Raw genomic sequence first — 16,307 nt, forward strand, 5'->3', positions numbered from 1 at the left:
TCAGAAACCATGGATGTCAGAGACAGTGGAACAATGTTTTTTTTAACTGCTAAAAGAAAAAAAAAATCTCAAAATTCTCTATTCAGAAAAAAGTACCTTCAGGTATGTTGGCAAAATAAAGGTGTTTTTCAAATAAAAGAAAGCTAAAGGATTTGTTGTAGTGGTATACCTGCTGTTATATTCCTCAGCTGAAGAACAATGATGGAAACTCAGATGTCTAGGAAGGGATGAGGAGTACTTGAAAGGGTAAGTATATAAGTAAATAGACTTTTTCTCGTGAAATATATATATTTATATGTGGATGTGTACATGACCGTGTAAAGCAAAAATATATTAATGTATAACATTGTATTGTGACTAATACACGTGGTGACTGTCCCGTGAAGGATGGGAGTGCATTTATGTGATTGCTGTGTACTTAACACTTTACAGGAAGTAGCACAACAGTAACTCTGAGTATACTGTACAAAGTTAAGAATGTATATTGCAATCCCTCGAAGACGTCTAGATAATAATGTGAAGGGGCCCCTCGGTGACTCCGTCAGTTAGGCGTCCAACTGTTGATTTTGGCTCAAGCCATGATCTCACAGCGGTGAGAGTGAGCCCTGCACCAGGCTCGGCGCTGTTACTGCGGAGCCTGCTTGGGATTCTCTCACTCCCTCTCTCTCTCTGCCCTTCTCCTGCCTGCCCACGTGCTCTCTCTCGAAATACACATTAATATAATCATAATAATGTAAAGAGGTATAGCTAAAAAGTCCATAGAGAACTTAAAATGGAATTCTAAAAAGTAATTTATCCCAAAGAATGTGGGAAAAGAGAAACAGGGAAACCAAAACAGATGAAACAAACAGAAAACAGCAAGATCGTAGACCTATGTGCAAACATGTCGATAAATTACATGTAAATAGACTAAACACGCCAGTTAAAAGATAGAGATTGTCAGACCAGGTGGAAGTGCAGGGCTCAATTGTGTACTGTCTGTAAGAGATACTCTTTAAATACAAAAGTAAAAGAGGCTGAAAGTAAACGGACGTGTAGCGGGCAGAGTGATGCTCCCATCCCGCCTTAATCCCCAGGCTGCGAACATGTTACCTTAGGTGGCAAAAGGGACTTTGCAGATATGATCGGAGTCATGCACCTGGAGATGAGGCAACTATCCTGATTATCCAGTGGGGGCTGGTCTAATCCCATGAGTTGTTAAAAGTGGAGAACCTAAAAAAGAAAATGGTAACTGTGTGAGGCGATGAACATGTTCATTAGCTTGACCATGGCGGTTATTTCCCAATGTATACGTATATCAAGACATCAAGCCATACACCTCAAATGTAGATAAATGATATGTTTATATGTATATACAGTTTTTGTCAGTTATACCTCAGTAAGGATGAAAATAATAAAAGCCCCCCCCCCCCCCCCCCCGCCAAAAGACCCCTCAGATATGGCCAAAAGACGCGACCACAGTGCAGAACCTTTCCTGGCTCTGGTCAGAAATAGATGTTAGATTGGAAGGGTGAACGGTAGTGGTTCTGCATTCCTGGCTTTGGAGGAGGAGGAGGGGGCCATGAGGAAGGAGCATAGGTGGCCTCTCGAAGCTGAGAAAGGCCAGGAAATTCTCCTTTAGAGCCTCCAGAGGGAAATATAGCACTTCCAACACCTTGGTTTTAGCTCAGTGAGACCCGTGAGATCTATGTCGGACTTCTGACCTATTATCTTTCAAAACTGAGATAACAGATTTGTACTAAAAACTGTCAGTGTGCAGTAATTTTCTACAACAGCAACAGAAAACCATACGGGATGGAGAAGGATACACCAAGCAAATAGCATAAGAACCTGCACAACTACATTAACACCAGATAAAGTAAACTTCACGACAAACTGTTACCAGTGATAAAGAGGGACATTTCCTACTGATCGGAGGGTCAGTTCATCAGGAAGATATTTTAGTCATGAAAGTATATGTACCCCAATGACAGCTCCAAAATACATGTAGTAAAATCGCAGAATTAAAGAGAATAATAGACAAATCACCAGTTGGAGATGTTAAACCTTTTTCTCATCAGTTGATGGAACAATTAGACAAAAACAAATCAGCAAACCAGTAAGGACTTTGATCTGAGCAACACTTGACCTAATTTCCATTTTTAGAACACTATACCCAATTTTAGGATACATGTCCTTGTGCACATAGTACATTCACCAAGGTAAACCTCACGCTGGGCCATGAAACAGGTCTCTCTAAATTTTAAAAGATTGGAATCAGGGGCACTGGGTGGTGCAGTTGGTTAAGTGGCTGACTTCAGCTCAGGTCATGGTCTCACAGTTCGTGAGTTTGAGCCCCACATCGTGCTCTGTGCTGACAGCTGAGAGCCTGGAGCCTGCTTCGGGGTCTCTCTCTCTCTTTCCCTCTCTCTCTCTCTCTCTCTCCCCCTCCCTCCCTCTCTCTCTGCCCCTCCCTCTTTAAAAAAAAAAAAAAGATTGAAATCATACCAGGAAAAAACAAAAAGTTACACTAATTACGTTCTTTGACCACAATAGAATTAGAAATAAGTAACAGTAACAGATACTTTAAAAACACCAAATATTTAGAAATTAAAATACTTCTAAATAAGCTATAGATAAAAGAAATCATATGGAAAAATAGAAAATATTTTGAACTAAAGGAAAACGAAAAGCACAATATGTCTAAATTTGTGGTTTGCACCTAAAGCAGTGCTCAAAAGGGAATGTGTATCTTTGAAAGCCTTTTAAAATACATTTTCAGGGCGCCTGGGTGACTCAGGCGGTTAAGCGTCCGACTTCGGCTCAGGTCATGATCTCACGGTTCGTGAGTTCGAGCCCCGCATCAGGCTCTGTGCTGACAGCTGGGAGCCTGGAGCCTGCTTCGGATTCTCCCCCTCTCTCTGCCCCAACCCACTCGCATTCTGTCTCTGTCTCTCTCAAAAATAAATCGAAACATTAAAAAAAAAAATTTTTTTTTAATTTTTTTTAAATACATTTTCAACCTTCAAAGTACTTTCTAGCTTAGCTGTCTGGCTAGAACTGCTCTTCCTACACTGCTCTGTGCAGCTGTTTCCCGCTGTATCAATCATAACATCTTAATACCTTTGGTCGTTAGCTTTTCTTTTTTTTTTATTTTTTTTTATTTTTTTAAATTTTTTTTTTTTTCAACGTTTTTTATTTATTTTTGGGACAGAGAGAGACAGAGCATGAACGGGGGAGGGGCAGAGAGAGAGGGAGACACAGAATCGGAAACAGGCTCCAGGCTCCGAGCCATCAGCCCAGAGCCTGACGCGGGGCTCGAACTCACGGACCGCGAGATCGTGACCTGGCTGAAGTCGGACGCTTAACCGACTGCGCCACCCAGGCGCCCCAAGGTCGTTAGCTTTTCAGTGATTGTGTGTTGGTTCTGGGACAAGGCCTCTCTGCGGCCCCAGTTAATTTGGAACCAAGGGTTGGGAATGGACCTTATCTCCACGAGAGCCCGGTGGAGGCAGGCAAAGTGAGGGTCGTTAGCCCCATTTCACAGTTGAGGAAACTGAAGCCCCAGGGCCTCTTGATGAGCAAGTAACAGGGCTGAGTTTCCTGTGTTCCCCACACATTTCTTTTCCTCGCAGGCCCTCAGCTGCCAACTGAGATCTCCCCGTCAGAAGTGTCTCCCCAGCAGAGGTGCAAAACGGGTACTAAGGTCAACATTAAACCTGTAGCAGCTGTTAAAACGTCATCATGTAGCCTTGTGTTCTCCGGAGGATCGGTGAGGATACTTCTGAGTTTTCTCGGGGCCTTTTCATAAAAGCCTTTAGGGAGCCACCCGCCCTGACCTCCCCTTCTAGGGCAGGCGGGAGAACCCGGGCCCGGACCTTTCAGGTGGCTGAGGCCGAGAAGGGAGGCCCTGAGCTGGGGGGCAGCCGGTACCACCGCAGGCCCTGCGCCCAGCCTGCCGCTGCGCCCTCGCAGGAAGTGCTTCGGGGCTTGAGGCCCCGGCCTGCGAGGCCTGCGAGTTTCAGGCGGCGGTGGCTCCCGGCCGCCCACGCTGCCGGGGCTCTGCAGTGTGAGCGTCTTGTTGCTCTATTTTCTACCTCGGTTTCAGTTTGTAACTGGGGTTTATTTCCCCTTTGTCTCTGGTTCAGCTTCCTTTTCCTGTTTGGTTTGAAGTTGAGTCTAAAAATCAAGTTCGCTGCCCTCCGAGGGTCTGTGGTCCTCTGATCGGCAGAGCCTGTGGAGTACAGGACTCACCTCCTCAGGGTTGCCTGTGCTAAAGCCTTTCAGCCATGGCCACGGGGTGAGTATGGGGACCAAAAAGGGGACAGAAGAGTGGCTGGAGGAGACCTAGAATCATAACGGTGTAGGCTGAAGGGACCACAGAAATCATCTCGGATCGCCTTGTTATAATAATGGGGAAACCGAGGACCGAGGACAAGGGACTTACCCAGGGTCACCCAGCAAGTTTGTGACCGAGCCCGTCCACTCTTCATCTGCTGGCCTGTCATTACATGGGCCCGTGTCTCTTACTGTCTGTGATCTTTAATGGCTTCTGTGTTGAAAGCACTCCTCAGAGATCAAACACCTATCTTGAGTAATAGAAGGGGTTTGACGATCTAATGGGGTCCGGGTTTGGCTCTGATGCCCTTGGCTCCTCTCTCCAGAATGGCCTGAAAACATTCAGATTGTTTTCTCTAAATACTGGGGCAAATAGGGAAGCGCCGAGGTTCCTTTTGTAAGAGAAACTTCGTCAACTGACGAGCACAATCCTGACCTGCTTGAGAGAGTGGCAACTGACTTAGGCCATCGGCCACTCAGACCTGCTGCTCAGCTCTTGGGTGGGCGGCAGCCAGGCCACACTGTTCCCATCGGATCGTGACTGCTCTCTCTAAAGATGGGGAGGCACTCCCCAGCCTGTGACCTCATGGAAGATTGTAGGTGATAGGAGTTTTATCCTCTGGGGGTTTTGGTGTTGACTTGATTAAACTCATTATAAGTTTGTATCTTAGCATAAAATGATAATCCCTCACCTCACAAAGCACTTCTCAGTTTCCAAAATGCCGTTTCGATGGCATGGGGTTGATCAGGGCGGTAGCATCACTCCTGTTTTGTGGGTGAGGAGGCCCAGCCTCTGCAAAGTCGTGCCGCCCGGGCAGGGTCGCGTGTGGCGGGGAGAGGAGGGATGGCCGCACCTAGCGGTTTTTCCAGGGCACAGCACAGGCACTGTGGCAGCATTTTACAGTGAGCTAATAAAACCGGCCCTACAGTAAGGAGATCTTGGCCGACACTCCCGCTCAGCAGAAGAGGGGATTTGGTGAGGGGGCGTCGCAGCCTTGGCCAGGCCGCCGGAATCCTTTCCTTCAGGCCCAGAGTCGCCGGGGCCAGGAAAACACGCCGTCCTCTTTATGGTTGGCTTTATTCCTGCTCCTTTGCAGCTGGTTTTCTGAGATTTTAGTGATTTTCCTATAACTTTAAAGGACTTGTGGGTGGGGCTGTGGAGAACAGAATACTTGCACCTCCAAGGCATGTGAACGTCCACAGTGGGAAGGGACCGAAGTCATTTTCAGCTGTGAGGTACAGTGTGAATAGCTCAGGCCGTTCACTCTGGCCTGTCAACCGCCGCTTGCAGGAAGGTACGTCGGAAGTGAACGGGAGGAAACCACACGGGTTTTTAAAGGTCTTTTAAAATTGTCAGTCTTGGAATTTTCCATCTTGAAAGGCCCTTAGGAGCCTATCCACAGTAGATCATCCAGGTTAGCGGTGCTTTAAGCCTCTTGTCTCCACTTCAGCCAAACTAAGTCTCTTTCATCTTTTTAAAGTATCCCTCCCTATTTCTTTGAGGAAAAAAGAGTGTCTTGTTGGCGATGATGCTTTTGAAGTCTGGAAGCTGCCTGAGGAGTCCAGCTCTGAGGTGCACACACCAGGAAGTGGGGGCCCAGAGCCCAGGGGTCCAGGCAGGACTTGTCTGGTGACTGAGGTAGTGGCCGACCAAACCAGAGGCCCCGCTGCCCCGCACTGCCCTCCGCACGCACAGCGCCGGCGGGCAGGGTCGGTAGCCACAAGCACGGCGGCTGGAAGGCCTTTCAGCTTTTTGGTTTTCCTCCTGCTGACAGAACAGGGTACGTACACATCCAGGTTCCTAAGTCACCGTCGCGCCTGTGCCGGGGTCACGGGGCTTTCGAGTCACGAAAACTCGTCTGCCAGGCCCAGCTCCGGCCGTCCGAGCGCTCAGCTGTGGGCTGGGAGCCGGAGTGTCCGGGGCACGTGGCGGTGTCCAGCCTCCCCTCGCGGGCGGTGTCGCCCTTCTTTCTCTCAGCGGTCCTCAGGGCGGCGAGTCTCGTTTTTATCGTTTCCGCGTCACAGAGGAAGAAACCAAACCAGAGAAGGAGCAACCCCCTGGGAAACCTAGCCTTGAGCTCATGGCTCCTGACTCCATATGCTTTGTCCTCTGCCCTTCCGCACCGACCGAGAGCTGGTCTCTGCTCAGAGACGCGGGGACACGCGGGGTGGGGGGACAGCACTTAGAAACGGAGAGCCCGCGAGGCCTCAGGGCCACGCGCACGCGCAGTGGGGAGCGTAGATGGGAAGAGCAGCACGGGTTGAGATGTTGGGGCTGTCAGGAGCGACTTCCGGGAGAAAGGGGGCTCTCGGGGGAGCTCAGAAGGAGAGGGCATGACTTTGAAAAGGAAAGGAGCAAGCGTCCCAGTCAGCGTCCCCCGGGGGCTGCTCTCTCTGGGTGCCAGGGAAGCAGGGGAACAAGACAGGCCGTCCTGTCCCAAAACCGCACTGGGGGCAGGGACACAGTCCAGAAACCAGAAACCACAGAGGAGAGAGAGACCGGAATGTGCCAGAGGCTGGCGGCGAATGGCTGGGCCATCGCCTTACCCAGCGGCCCCGCTGGGGACATTTACTCAGACACCTCAGCCGGGAGGTCACGAGGTCAGCCACGAGGCAGCCTTGCCAAAATCTGAAGATGGAAATGGGAGGTGGGGGCAAGTGTGAAGGCCCTGACGGGCACGGTTTGGTGGGGTCAGGGGTCGAAGAACAGGGAAGCTGAAGCTCCTTGGATCTGGAGAGGGAAGGAGGTGAGGGCAGAGGAGAAGGCAGGCCTTCTCACACAGAGCCGCCAGGCCTGGCGAGGAGTTTAGATTTCCTTCATTGTCTTAGGAAGCCTTTGGAGGGTTTTAAGCAGGAGGAAAGGCGTCCGATAAAGGCTTAAGAAAAATCACTCGGGCCGCTGCGTGGATGGTTCTCCTTGTGGCAAGAGTGGAGGCAGGGGGCCCTCCCGGGGCTCTTGCGGTCCTGCAGCGAATCGGAGTGGTTTGGACTAGGGACGGGGCAGCCGGTGTAGGGGGGCATGTGCTTCAGAGGCACGGGCTCCAGGACATCCTGGTGGGTCAGATGTGGGTGTGAAGGAAAGTGATTCACACCTGTCTCGGGGGACCTGTGGTTTCTTTTGCCACAGTGGGGGTGGGAGCCTTGGTACAATAACTGGAGCACCGGCTGGGGTCCGTGGGGTTTTGGAGCCTGCGTCGGCGGGCTCCCGGTAAATGTCGGTTGAACAAGACCGCAGCAGGCGGGAAGCGGCTGATCTCACGGTGCGGCCAGAAAGGCTACGGAAGAAAATGTGTCTGCCCCTTTCCGTGGAGCCAACTAACCTTAATCCCTTCCCTGTCTCCCTCCTGTCTTTATTGCGCTTGGGTGTTTTATTTTTTCTAAAGGCTTCTCACCTTCCAACACACTGCAAACTTATTTACTATTTAAAAAAACTTTGGGGGCACCTGGGTGGCTCAGTTGGTTGGGCGACTGACTTCGGCTCGGGTCATGATCTCACGGTTCGTGGGTTTGAGCCCCATGTCAGGTTCTGTGCTGACAGCTCGGAGCCTGGAGCCTGCTTCCGATTCTGTGTCTCCTCTCTCTGGCCATCCCCCACTTACGCTCTGTCTCTCTCTGACTCTCAAAAAATAATTAAGTGTTAATAAAAAAAATTGTTTTTAACTTTTTTAAGTCTATTTATTTTGAGAGAGACAGAGACCACATGATCAGGGGAATGGCAGAAAGAGAGAGAGGGAGAAGGAGAGAGAGAGAGAGAGAGAGAGAGAGAGAGAGAGAATGAATATCCCAAGCAGGCTCCGCACTGTTAGCACAGAGCCCGACACGGGGCTCAAACTCACGAAACCATGAGATCATGACCTGAACCGTAACCTAGAGATGCTTAACCGACTGAGCCACCCAGGCACCCCAAATTTATATACTATTTTATTGGTTGTCTGTCTCCACCCCTCTAGAATGTAAGTTCCAGGAGGGGAGGGTTTTGTCTGCTTTGCTCACAGACACAAAGACAATGCACATTTGTCCAAATGCTGCACGTCGTTAACTGCGTTTGTCGTATGACCCTGGAGATGCCTGGGCTACCAGAGCTGCTCCTCGGTGCCGCTTCCTGGCGTGGCGTGGTAGAAAAGAGGCCAGAACGGCAGACAGTCCACTTGCTCTCGGCCAGGGAAGGCGCCGAGGCTCCCTGTACCGTCGATTCTTAGTCGGCTGTCAGGGCATGGTCATTACCGCCTGTTCCGCTGTCCTGCAGGTCTTGAACGTGTAGAGGTGTGAGAAGCCTGGGTCCACCCCCCAGTCCTTCCGGCCCACACCTCTGCCTCTGCAGCAGGGTTTGGAATCCCGTCTCTAGGAGTAGCGGGTGCTTCCTTTGACGTCTTCTCCCAGGCAAGTTAGAGAGCCCCAGAAGCTCACGGTCAAACGGGCCCTTGGAGATCATGTTGTTCAGTTACTATTCCCAGGGACGTGTACCCAGATCCTTTGGGGAGCTTCCTGCAACTTCTCAGTCTTCTTCTGTCCCAAAGAATCCAACGTGCCTCCGGTTGAGGAGCATCTTCACAGTGATTCTGGGCTGTTCCCGTGAGAGTGTGTTGTGTCCTGCGGGTGTGCTGGGCAAAACGTGGCTGAGAACTGGTCTGATCCAGTGGTTTTACTTTGGTGACACCCCAGGAAGAAAAATAAAAGCTACCCTTTTTTGAGTGTTCGTAGCAAGCCTTATGCTGATTCTATTCTGTACATCGTATTTAATCCTCATCTTCGGAGGTGTTACGTTGTTAATCCCATCCTGCACGTGAGAACAGAGGTCAGCAAAGAGGTCACTCGTTCCAGGTATCGCTTGACAGAGTTGGATTTGAAACTGGATCTCTTGTGTTCTCAACAGCTAAGCTTGACTGTCGCCTGTCGAAGGACCTTGCCCCAAATTGCAGAGTCAAAGTTAGGATCGGAGCGTCTAACCTCTGTTATCCTCCGCGGTCTCTGATTTCACACCATTCGTACGACGAGAGACAAGGAGACCTTCTCTCTCCCCCTGTGGCACCCCGTGCCTACCTCCGCCAGTCACCCGTTCGTTTATCATTGTGCTCCCAGCCTGCCCCAGGACACAGTGGTACTCATTTCTGCCCGTCCCCGCACCTACTCAGATGTGTGTTGAACTGATCCGGTTGCCGTGCTGGTAACGAGGGGTGTCAGCTGGGGGCTCAGCCGGGTCTCATTCCCAGGCTATTAATTTACCGGCAGGGATCAGCATCCTGCCCCAGTCCTTGGTCCAGCCACATCGCTACAGCTGTCCCCAGGTTGTGCTGAAACGCATTCCATTTCTGCAAGCGATCAGAATCACATACTGTGGGGACACAGGCATGTACTGGGATTTATGAATGTTCTTGAGGTCCACATGGACTATCAGATGGCCCCCCGAGGAAGGACTGTGTTGGTGGCCTTGAAAGAAAGTGTGGCAAGTGGGTGTGAGACAGGTTCAGTCTAAGAATATCAGACTGTGTCGACAGTTGGTGGGAAGGTTTTTTCCAATTTCACTAGACTCCACAGAGAAGTGGAGGCCAGCCGTCCAAGCATCTGGGACGGTGGCATTATAATGGAGAAAAGGCAAACGTCTTCATTGCAGGTGATGGAGCAGTGTGACCCTCCCAACCAATTTGGATGGAAGAAAAGACGTCTGGGCTAACACTGAATTTAGGCTTCATTCACCCAAAGCCTTCCTTTAATTCTGGCTCTTACGAAACTGGGGCTCAGACAGTCAGCGTTTGAGTGTGTGTGTGTGAATGTATGCAGCCCTCACCCTCTCTCTTCATTGCTGTAGTTCAGCCGCTCTCGTATGTGGCCAGGAGAACAACCCTTTTAGGGGGTTGTGACAGGTAATGAAATGTGTGCTTGTGCATTCTTGTGTTTGGTTCTGTTTTTGTTTGGGGGGGTGGGTTTAGAGAGTTGCTTCTTTATTTGTTTTTATGTTTATTTATGTAGAGAGAGAGAGTCTGCACAAGCAGGAGGGGGGCAGAGAGAGAAGGAGAGAGAGAATCCCAAGCAGGCTCCGCGCCGTCAGCACAGAGCCCAACGTGGGCCTCGATCTCATGAACCGTGAGGTCATGTCCTGAGCCCAGACCGAGAGTCAGACGTTTAACTGACTGAGCCACCCAGGTGCCCCTGTGCGTTGTTGTGTTTTAAAAAATTCTCAGTTTTTAAAAAAAAAAATTTTTTTAATGTTTATTTTTGAGAGAGAGAGACAGAGCATGAGTGGGGGAGGAGCAGAGAGAGGGAGACACAGAATCGGAAGCAGGCTCCAGGCTCCGAGCTGTCAGCACAGAGCCCGACGCGGGGCTCTGAACCCACAGACTGTGAGATCATGACCTGAGCCGAAGTCGGACGCTCAACCGACTGAGCCACCCAGGCGCCCCTAAAAAAATTCTGTTTTAATTTCAAATATGGTAAATATGGATTGACATACCCCACATAAACCAAAGCTTTGTGGCATTCTCAATAATTGCTATGGGTGTAAAAGGGTCCTGAAACCAAACATCTCAAGAACCGCTTCCGTGAAATAGTCACGTGCGTGTACTACAGGAAGCACGCACAGACTTGGTAAGCACCCAGTTCGGGACGGTGGCTCCCGCAGGGAAGGAGGGGCACTGAGATCTGGGGAGGAGGTGCAGGGGTGTCACTGAAGCTGAACAGCTTTATGAGGTGACACCCCCACATAGAGCGAGGAACCTCCTCCCCATTTCAGGTGTGAAACGGTTCCGAAAAAAACGTTTTAAGTGTAGAACATAACATTCAACGTGTTTCAGGCCCGTTTCCATCGAGGGGAAAAAAGTCACCCTCTGGATGGTTAACTAATGACCAAGGGGCAAATGTACCTTTCCCCTGGAGAGATCTGGCGTGCATTCGCTTCAGCCGCTTGCCTTTTGAAAGGGAGGCACTACCATCATGTGCTTCCTGCTGTGATGGGGTCCAGTCCCCTCCCCCTCCCCTGTCACCTCTGTCAGGTTCTCGCTGTCGTTCACTGTGAACTTCATCCTGAGGAAGCCGTCCAGAGTGTGGACAGCTGACAAGCCAGTTGGCCGGAACTCTTCACGCAAAAAAGTCAGTGTCGATGAAAAACATCAATTCTAGCTTAGCTTGAAAGAGAGTAGTAAGCAGGCAGCCCAACCGCATGAAATGCAGGGGGAGATCCTGGATCCAGAAGAATTTGGGTAACTGCAATATGGGCTCTATACCAGAGTTATTAGTAAAGTTACTTTTCTTAGGTATAATAATGGTATTTAAGTCATATATTGGCATGTCCTTATCTTCAAGAAATGTGTGCTAAAAACCTTAGGGTTGAAATACCGTGATGTCTGCAGCTTACTTTCAAATGGTTCAGAAGGAAAAAAAAAACAAACATAAAAGAGATAAGTCCCACGTGGTAAAAATGCTGTAAGTAAAGCAGAAAAGCTGTACCGTATGGCAGAGAGGAAGATCTGTGGTGTAGACACAGCCCATCCACATACGCCACAGGACCCTGGGAAACCTACTTCCCTTCTCCAGGCCTGTTTCCTCCATCTAAATAAAGCACTTGTATTTCTCAGCTCTGACAAAGCTGTGGTTCCAAGTCCCTCTGTTTCTCAGTCGCTGAACTGGGACATGGTGGTGCCCGTGGTGCGTCCGACCGGGACTTGCACGTGTGTTGAGCAGTGGTGCAAGGCCCAGGGTGATGGCCGGGGAGGCCGAGCTCTTCCCTCCGTGCCTTTGCTGACACCTGTTTGCTTGCCGGAAGCCTCCCCTTCCTCCGGAGCAGGGTTAACCGTGCCCTCCTCTTGTACCCGTGGTCCTTTGCACACACCTGAACACAGCGCTCAGAGCCTTGTAGACTGTATGTGCACGTGTGCCCTCCCCTCAAGGACAGACCGCATCTTGTATTCAACAGATGGCTGAGTTTCTCTCAAGTACCAGGCATACTTGAGACATAGTCAGTACTCGGTAAATCAGGCGTTTTCTTGCTCTGTTTTTAAACGAATGCAGGGAGAGAGACAGAGAAGGCAGGGATGGCCAGATCGCACATGAGTTGTGGTCCCTGCACCCCCACTGAAGGGCCCTTGAAGGTTTAGAAATACAACAGCCATCAAAACTAGGCAAACTCAAAAGCACACATGTATCCAAAGATATTTACCGAGCAGTCATTAGTCACAGTTACCGGAACTACAGAGATGAGCAGTATTTTTAAAACGAACAAACCGAGAAAAGAACCATCCTCGTGGGGGAGAGAGAAAACCAGCAGACTTTTAGAACAGTGGTAAGCAGTATAAGGAAAAACGAAGCAGCCTCTTCTCGGTGGGGAGGGATCACACTCCCTGGAGGTGGCAAAGACGACAGGCCGGAGGAGAGTCCGAGGGCGGGCAGAGCAGGGCTCCGGGCCTGGCATTCGAGCCTCCCTGGGAGCCAGGCCTGGCTGGGAGGCTCTGCATCCGCCCCTCCGGTGGACGAGCTCAAGCGTGGGCATTCCACAACACAGTACCCAGCAGCCCAGGTCCCGCCGCCTGGATGCCTGCGGTGGTTCTCCAGGCCACGCCGAAGAACCTGCTGGAGACCTCGGTTTTCTGTGTGGACGTGGAAAGAATCAGAGGTAACGAGGGCTGTGCGTGTGGGCACAGGAGCGCTTCGTCCTGATGCCACCTGATCTCGGCTCACGCAGACCTGCTATGACCTGAGCCAACGTTTCTTGCTCGAGATGGTGGCTTGGCGGCTAATCATGGCAGTAAACCGCGCTCCTGTTAATCTCAGACTTCGCCGAGTCCCAGCCACCCTGAAACCTAGTCGAGAAGGATCATTTCCCTCATTTTGCACAGCCAGGCACGTGCTTCCCCAAGGCCATGCGGCTAGCGGATGACAGGCCAGGCCTGGGCAGCCTCCGATGCCGTGCCCCCTCCGCCTCCCCATACGGTCTCCACGAGGGACAGTGTTGGTTGGATGTCCCTGGCCCGTGTTTTGGTGCACCTCTGGTTCCTGGCTGCCACCAGCCACCCGGCCTTTTCCAGACATTCCCTCTGCCCCTGTTCACTGGGGAAGACTGGTCAGAAAAGGGGCAGTCCGGAGATGAACTGAGCTATAGCACCACCAGAAGAGCCAAGGGAAAGTTGCGGCAAGGGGGCTAAGAGGACAAGAACGAGGGTGAGTCTGTCCCCTCTGGTGCCCTGGAACACCACCAGTGGCTCTGCAGAGAGCAGCTGGCGTGGAACAGAGGGGAGGGCCCTGGGGAGACTGCAGGGCAGCCTAGGGGCGAGGGGGTGCTACGTGTGTGCGTGGAGGGGGAATTGAAAGGTGACTGGGGACACGGAGGGAGTGAGGCCCAAGAAGCCAGAGGCAGAGGCCTCCAGAGGAAGGAGGAAGGCAGGGTCCCAGCTAGTGGTGTCTGCCCCCCCCCCCCACTTCCCCTTCCCCGGTGACTCTGGACAAGTCACTTAATGTAACACAGGGATAAATGTAACCACTTGCCCGTGAGGGTTGAGTATCTCATGACATCATGTAGGAGGTGTGCTTCACGCTTCAGAGAGTCGGGTGTGGCGAAGGAGAGGACGGCCCCCTCCCTATGGCCCCCTTGCCTTGGCGCTGGGGGGGGAGCCGAGCACGTATTTCTCTGTGCTGGGGCGCCCAGACAGGTTAACGCGGGCTGCACCCTCCCCTGCTGCCAGCTGAAGGGCTTCCTCCCTGGTGATTCTCAGCCTGCTTTTTCAAGGTCGCTTTCGTTGCTTGCGTGTTGAAAGTAAACAAGTCAGGACGTTACAAGCCGCCTCAGAGTCTGGCTCTGCTTCTGCTTGGCTTTGGGAACATTTATTTATGGCCACTTCTCTCTGGCCTCCCCCGTTCCCTCCTCACATTAATTCACTCGGCCCCTGCTGAGCCTGGGCTCGCGAGGGTGGTGGTACCGTGCCACGCTGAGGGCGGGGGGTGGTGGGAGCTGGTGGCTCACACCGGGGCCTGAGCTGTTCACCTAGAAGAAGACCTGGGCTGTATTAGCTCCGTCTACAGAAGAGAATCACTCCCACGGAGCCCCGTGTTCTCCCTGTGATGCCCCTAGCGTGTACCCATCTGGTAACTGAGTGTGTTTCCTGCTAGATTGCAATGTCCTTAAGGGCAGGACACATCCCGTTCGTCCCATTCAACCTCAGAACCTCGCGGTGTGCCTTTCCCCTGGTAGTTATTAAGGGAATGGGAATGAATGTTCTGAGAACCAGAGGTTGGCTGAAGGCAGTGACTCCTGACCTGAGCTTTGAGAAGGGGTAAGACGTAGACCTGTGGATGTAGGAGGGAAGGCACGTTAAGGAAGAGGAAACGCCTTCTTTAATTTCTTGAGTGATACCAGAGAGTCATTTTAACTGACCCGGCATCAGGAGGATGCTTTTGCTGCCAGACCCGGCCTTGCCACCAGCCTGGTCTCTGCCAGGCACAGTGCGGGCAGCCCAGTTCCAGGACAGCTAGGAGGGAGGGTCCCTGGGACCGGCAAAGAATTTGCCCTGTTGTCTCGGGACTCCGAAGATAAACCGGTGGGACGGGAACTCTGGCCTCAGCCTCTGACCACCCCACAGGGAAGCCTGTCTTGAGGTGGTGGTCCCTGAGGACCCTCTGCCCGGCAGAGGGACCTGAGGTAGATTGCCGGTCCCCTGCCGCGAGAGCTGTCACACGCCAAGGCACAGCATATGCTAGCAGGGTCCGGAGAAGGACCATCTAACTTGGCCTAGGGCTCCAAGGGGAGCTTTCTAGAGAGAGCAGCATGAGTAGTCGTTGTGGGTGAGTAGGCATTACTGGTAACCTAGGCCGGAAAAGGCATCCCTGGCAGGGGGACTGCATGAGCAAGATCAGAGAGGCCACAGAGAATGGGGTCAGTGGGTCATGACCAGGACGGCAAGGAGCAGAACGTGAAGCAAGGGTCACCTGCCTGCCGAGGGCAGGGATTTTATCGGGTAACAGTCACGACTCCCGTTCTCTAGTGCTGGAGGGCTCCAGCTGCTGCTCCAAGGATTTCCCGAGGAGGGGTCTCAGGATTTGTATTTTAATAAGCACCTTCTCTGACTCCTAGGCACACAGTGTTGAGAACCACGGGCACAGAGTGAGAAGAGAAGTTCTAAGTGGTTCACACTGGGGAGCACCACGATTTAAAGTGGTTTTAAAAATCTGTTTTGGAGCAAAGACCCCTTGAGGACACGGTAAAAGCCTACTTCAGAAAAAGCTCACATGCTCACTTTTGCAAATAATTTCAGGGAATCCTTAGACTCGGTAAGCCTTTCTGTGCCCCCCCCCCTTTAAATACCCCTTGTATAAGCGGCAAAGAGAAAACCTCACACAAGGCGGGCTGCAAGGGGCCACCAGAGAGAAATGGAAGCCGAAGAGTAGAAAGAGGCAGAGGCAGGGGAGATTTTCAGAACTACGGACATTGTGGCACGTTTGTTTGAGACGGGAGATGACGGTTCTGAGTGCACATCGAGGACAGAAGCCAGGTTAGAGGGGGCCTGGGGCGTGAGCAAGTGCTGAGAAAATGGGGGAAGCAGGGCAGGCAGGAGCCTGATGGGAGAGCAGAGGGGGTGGGCAGTGGGCACGTTCATACCAGCTCGCATCAGCCCCGCCCCCCCCGCCCCTGTTCACAGGTGCTTATCAGGTGCTTAACCTGAGAGGTGAAGAAAGAGTTCCCAGTAGGGGCACCGCTCACCCTGGCTCCCCGCATGGGCTGTCCGGCTGTCCTGTCTGGGTATTAGTGCCAGATGACCTGCCCTCGGCCCCAGGCACACCCGGTTCCCAGTCCCGCTGGGGAGACAGAGTCAGACTGTGCGATGAGTTGTTCTGTCTTCAGGGGGCGGCGGCCGAGTCAGGGCACCGGGCTGAGCAGGAGGGGACAGGGAGGGGGGATCATGTCTTTGCAGAAGTGATCCTCAGCTGACTCTCACGAGGAGCTGGGGAGGGCAGTGCGCACTTGCCCAGGGCAGCCTTCTGTCTCCCCAGCCTGGGCGGGCAGCGGGGCG

General features: G+C 52.1%; 1 protein-coding gene across 5 annotated transcripts in view; it reads left to right on the forward strand.

Annotated features, from left to right (window-relative positions):
* EVL (Enah/Vasp-like) overlaps positions 1–16,307 on the forward strand; it is a 151,131-nt gene that overhangs the window by 71,565 nt on the left and 63,259 nt on the right. The window contains exon 1 of one of the 5 annotated variants that reach the window (XM_053889810.1): positions 4,148–4,279. The exons of the other annotated variants lie outside the window; for them this stretch is intronic. Coding sequence (XP_053745785.1) covers positions 4,269–4,279 — 11 coding nt within the window. The 5' untranslated portion in view covers positions 4,148–4,268. Of the gene's footprint in view, positions 1–4,147; positions 4,280–16,307 lie in introns of those variants that run through there. 5 annotated transcript variants of the gene reach the window in all.

Source organism: Panthera pardus, unplaced genomic scaffold (assembly GCF_024362965.1).
Source record: "Panthera pardus isolate Hobbes unplaced genomic scaffold, ASM2436296v1 HiC_scaffold_24, whole genome shotgun sequence".
In the NCBI taxonomy this organism is placed as follows: domain Eukaryota; kingdom Metazoa; phylum Chordata; class Mammalia; order Carnivora; family Felidae; genus Panthera; species Panthera pardus.